Here is a 5,000-nt window from a genome sequence, read left to right as displayed (position 1 = left end):
ATATTTTTGATATTTTTGCTTATTGTGATGTCATATCTTGGGCTATCTTCACACGCACACACTAGCACGCATATATGAACACCAGGCCACTTATGTAGGCTACGGCGAAAGCTCTGGGTGGAGACTCCGCATAAGCATCAAACGGCCTTAAACCAAAATGCATGAACTGAAAGAGTCGATAAATACAGGGAACACTGCCACCTGGTGGTTGAACTGCAAAATGCTGGTACAACATCTTGGCAGGTGTTTTTTTAACATTGTTGGCAGTGTTTTTTTTTTTTTTTTTTTTTTAAAGTAGCTCTGTAAAAAATGATTTCACTCAGAAGGATTATAGCTAAAACTTCTCAAGTGGTCAAAGACTTTTTTCACTCTACACCCTCCTTTCAAAAATACACACAATTAAAAGCTTTTGTTAAACAAAGCACTGATAAGGCTGACAGGTTTTTTCCTGCTACTACTTTACTTTAGTTCCCATTTCTTCTTCTTCTTCTGAGCCATCACCTGTTCTGATTTGAGCACCCCTGTCTTGTATTATCAAGAGAAAATACACAACATGTCAGCTGATAAAAATGCCGTACACATGCTTCTACACTTCAGATTGTCTGGGAACATGAACTGTCTTTCATGTATTTTCTCTTCCATTTCAGCCAGGACACAATATACAGTATGATTTTTTTCTTTAAACATTTGCATCGTCCGGGTTCCCTTCTAATTATTAAGTTAAATGCTTCACATTAATACGTGCCTTCTCGGTATATACTGGAACAAGAAAAAATCACATTTCTTTTTAACATTTACCACTTACGAACAGTTACAAACAACACACTGGGACCTAGGAACGCGTCCCAGGCGAAAAAAAGAACACTTTTAAGAGACCTTTATCACAAAAATAAAACTATTGGTAAAATGTTAAAGTTTGAGCAAAAGTGATGAGTTTTTGTTCTTCTTTTCTTTCTTTCTTTCTTCCAGCTCAAAAGCAGCCTGGAGCCCAAGGCCAAGAAAAGCCGTCGGACTCAAATAGTCAAACCCAAAGAAGAAGCCAGTGTAAGTTAGACGCTCATCACACGCATAATAATCTGTAAAAAATCACAATGTGCCTCACGGATGATATAAATGTCAGTAGTTTGGACAAATGTATCGTCTTTGCTTAGAGTGTGTCTTATCTGCTTATTTCAGAGCTAGACCATTATCACATGTTCTCGTAAAACATTTTAATATATCAAAAGATATAGTTAATGGACTCAAAAACCAAGTATGAGACGGGCTAAAATCTTGGCAACCGTGGAAAAGTTTGCGATGATGCTAAAAAGGTGATTGTTGTTTTCTGTTTACTATCTAGCACATCAGCTTTATTGTCTTTGCGTCAGGAAGGTGGTGAAGTTACACAGGAAGTGATATGTCACCAGAAGTGGCTGTTAATTTCTGAATGTGTTTTTGTTTTCAGGAAGCTAACGTAGGTCTAACATCCAGGCTTTCTGCAGGGCTTCAAGTCTTGCTTTTAGTTTCCTTATAGGCCTGAGAAAAGTCTTTAATGTTTTCCCTTTTTGCTGTTGCGACACGCTATTTGTTTTACATAGTGACGTTAAACGATTCAATTATTTTATCGCATTAATTCCGTTAATGTCATATTTAACTCGCAATTAATCGCACATTTTTATCTGTTCTAAATGTCCCTTGATTTCTTTTTGTCCCTTTATTTCTTCTCATTTTAATGCTCTTTTCAACATGGATAAGTGGGTCGGCGTCCAAGTGTTTTTTAAAATTGAAAACTAGTGTTCGATTTCACACCTAACCTTAATCACCTGGAGCAAATAATCTCTCACACAATGTCAAACTGTCCATCAATAAAAGGGTTAATAAAATATATTGACGGGGGTATTTCAACAGGTATTTCAGACTGGCCGTGCTGCGGTTATCGCTCGGTTCACAACGACAAAACACACAGATCATGTTGGTCTCGTCAGTGGAACATTTGGCAACTTTTAAAAAGTAAAACTTTTCACTCTGAATCTTATTGGGGTCCGTTTCGACGTCTCGCGCTCGCCATCCACTCAAAACGTAACATTACTACTCTTTGGTTGGCTCGCGAGCCCAAACGGGGGGCGTGTGTGTGTGTGTGTGTGTGTGTGTGTGTGTGTGTGTGTGTGTGTGCACGCGGCGTGCCTGTTGTTTTGTTTCCAGTCTAGCTATATCCGGTGGGTGGCTTCAATCAGAGCTGGGCAATATATCGGTATTATATCAGTGTCGTGATATTACGATATCCCAAATCTAAAACAATGTTTAGTCTCATGTCGTGATACGGCATAAGTGTTGTTTTTTCCTGGTTTTAAAGGCTGCATTACAGTAAAGTTATGTCATTTTCTGTTCTATTATTAGCCTTTACCCACTTAGTCATCATGTCCACATTACTGATGATTTTTTATCAAAAATCTCATTGTGTAAATATTTTGTGAAAGGACTCATAGTCAACACTACAGTATCGATATTGAGGTATTTGATCAGAAATATTGTGATATTTGATTTTCTCCATACCGCCCAGCCCTAACTTCAGAGCTTAACTCCAAGTCTTCAAAGCCCGCTGTTGGCTATCAGCAGCAGCCATCTTTTTTGTTTTCTAGTAGCAGGGAATTCACGTCAAACCGTCGCAACTCTGCCGTCCGGATGTTAAGCCCCGCCCACCGACTCAATACACGATGTGATTGGCCTGACTAGAGTTTGGTTTTTCCAGCTCGCAAGCCAACGGAGAGTTGCTAGACTGACTCTGGCTGAAAGTTACATTTACTCCTGCTAGGGTGCGTCTAGGTTTCTAAGCTAGGTGCAACAGATATTAAAGAGGTCTTTAAATGTAACTTGGTGAAGCTTGCAGAAACTCTGTGCATTAGTTTTTCTATAACACCTAAAACGTGTCTCCTCCTCTTTTTCTTCTTCTTTTTTTTTTAAATCTGACTTTTAGTCTGTGCTTCACTGCTCGTCTCTTCACCAGGACCCGGAACCCGAGATGGAGGCGGTCAGCTCCAGCCAGGAGATCCCCGTGTCCTCGGCGCCCCAGCAGCCCGAGAAGCTGTCGGTGTCCACGCAGACCAAGAAGGCCAGCGGCGGGTCGCCGCGCACGCTCCACCGCGGCACCCAGACCAGCAGCGACGGCGCCTGCCAGAACATGTGCCACGAGAAGTACACCAAGGTCTTCAACGACGTCAAGGAGATGATGAAGGCCGACAACAAGCGGGAGACGGAGAGGGTTGTCCGAGAGGCTCTGGAGAAGGTGCATTTTGTGGGTTTTGTGATCGGGAAAGGTCCGTATCTGTGAGTAGGACTGAGGTCTAAAGTGTCAAATATCAAGAAAATGCCTCGTAATTCAGTACCCAATTCAATACTTAAGGAGTAGCGTCTGAAATGATATGAGATATGCAACAGACATGATGAAATTTCCTTCAAAACCATGAAAGCAAATTAATTCCAACATTCTTTTGAAAGATTATTTGTTTTAGACTTAGCTTTATTAATCCCTTTGGGATGACTCCCGCAAGGAAATTAAAGTTACCAGCATCCGATGATGCAGCAAATGAAGGAGAAAAAATAAGAATACACAATAATACACAATAACACAACGATGCACAGGACAACGCACAGTACATGTGGTTCATTGTGTTACATGAAGGGATTTTTTGAGGTGACTGGGGCCGAAAAAACACAAAAAATAAGGTCCCAGAGGCAGTCAGTTCGGAGGGGGGTAGGGATAGGGACGAGGTGTGTATGTGTGTATGTGGGCTCGTGTGAGTGTGTGTGTGTGTGTGTGTGATGAGTTGTTAGGCGGCAGACTGTCTGTGTTGTTTATGGAATATTTAGAACAGCTGAAGACATGAAAGAGGAAAGAGCGGGGGAATGACATGCAGCAAAGGGGTACCCTGTAAATCCAGAGTTCTCAACCCAGCAAGTTCCTCTGGCATCGAGTAATGCTGCTCATTAACTATGCGCTTGTAGCCGAGCTGGACCAATCACATCGGTGTATCTGATGTAGGCGGGGCCGGAGGCAAGCTAAACCGATGACGCGTATGGGGCTCTGGATACGTCACCCCTGTGTTGTTGTGATTGGTCGTAGTGTTATCCAATTGTCCAAATACACGCTTGGTGCCACCCCTCAAGATGGGCGACTTTCACTACCCGATGCCAGACCCCTAATCTTTCGGATTTGGGTCTGGATTTCCAAACTAGCAATGGGCCACAGGTTGGAGTTGGAACTGCTGTCGCTGTGTCGAGGAGTAAACCTCTATACATATGTGTGTGCGCCTGCTCTACCAACTGTGCTAACCGGCCACTTGCTAACATTGTTTTATTAAACAAACTGAATATTGAATTGAAAATAAAAGGCGCCCCTAAAAAAGGAGTCATTTTCTTCCAACGAGCACGAGAAATCTCTGAGCATTTTGTGTGATATGTTGCAAAAAAGTATAATTTAGGAATCTGTATCGAAGTCACAGTGTTGGTACCAGTATTGCTATATTTTTTTAACTATACCCTGCCCTTCCCTGTGAGACAGTCTCAGTTTTAAACTCCTGGTCTGCCTCTGTCCCCCCAGCTCCGCGCCGAGATGGAGGAGGAGAAGCGCCAGGCGGTGAGCAAGGCGGTGGCCGGAGCTCAGACGGAGATGGAGCGGAAGTGTAAACAGGTGAAGGAGAAGTGTAAAGAGGAGCTGGTGGAGGAGGTGAAGAAGGTGGTGGGCCAACACAAACAGCTCATCTCGCAGACCAAGAAAAAGCAGTGGGTGAGTTCTGGGAGAAAAACAACAACATAAGCTGTCTGTTACTCGGGGTTTCAGCTGAAAAAATGGTAGATTGCATGTTTGTAACACCAGTTTTTAACCAGAGACCCAGATAAATCTGCCAATCTGTCTGTTATTCCTCTACATGTCATCCTGTTATGTCTGTACTGTTGTGTGTCTATCGGCGTGCTGAGGTACGGTGTTCATGACAAAGAATTACCGCTGGGCGATATAGGGAAAT

The 5,000-nt window shown here is 42.6% G+C and overlaps 1 protein-coding gene across 1 annotated transcript in view; it reads left to right on the top strand.

Annotated features, from left to right (window-relative positions):
- The window catches only part of zmynd11 (zinc finger, MYND-type containing 11), a 28,390-nt gene extending 23,583 nt beyond the window's left edge, over positions 1–4,807 (top strand). The window contains exons 11-13 of the mRNA XM_034887388.1: positions 970–1,044; positions 2,954–3,262; positions 4,577–4,807. Coding sequence (XP_034743279.1) covers positions 970–1,044; positions 2,954–3,262; positions 4,577–4,792 — 600 coding nt within the window. The 3' untranslated portion in view covers positions 4,793–4,807. The remainder of the gene's footprint in view (positions 1–969; positions 1,045–2,953; positions 3,263–4,576) is intronic.
- Positions 4,808–5,000: the final 193 nt, after the last annotated feature.

Source organism: Etheostoma cragini, chromosome 12 (genome assembly GCF_013103735.1).
Source record: "Etheostoma cragini isolate CJK2018 chromosome 12, CSU_Ecrag_1.0, whole genome shotgun sequence".
NCBI classification, from domain to species: Eukaryota; Metazoa; Chordata; class Actinopteri; order Perciformes; family Percidae; genus Etheostoma; species Etheostoma cragini.
Note: the sequence above shows the minus strand (reverse complement) of the source record. Positions and strands in the feature narration are given on the sequence as shown.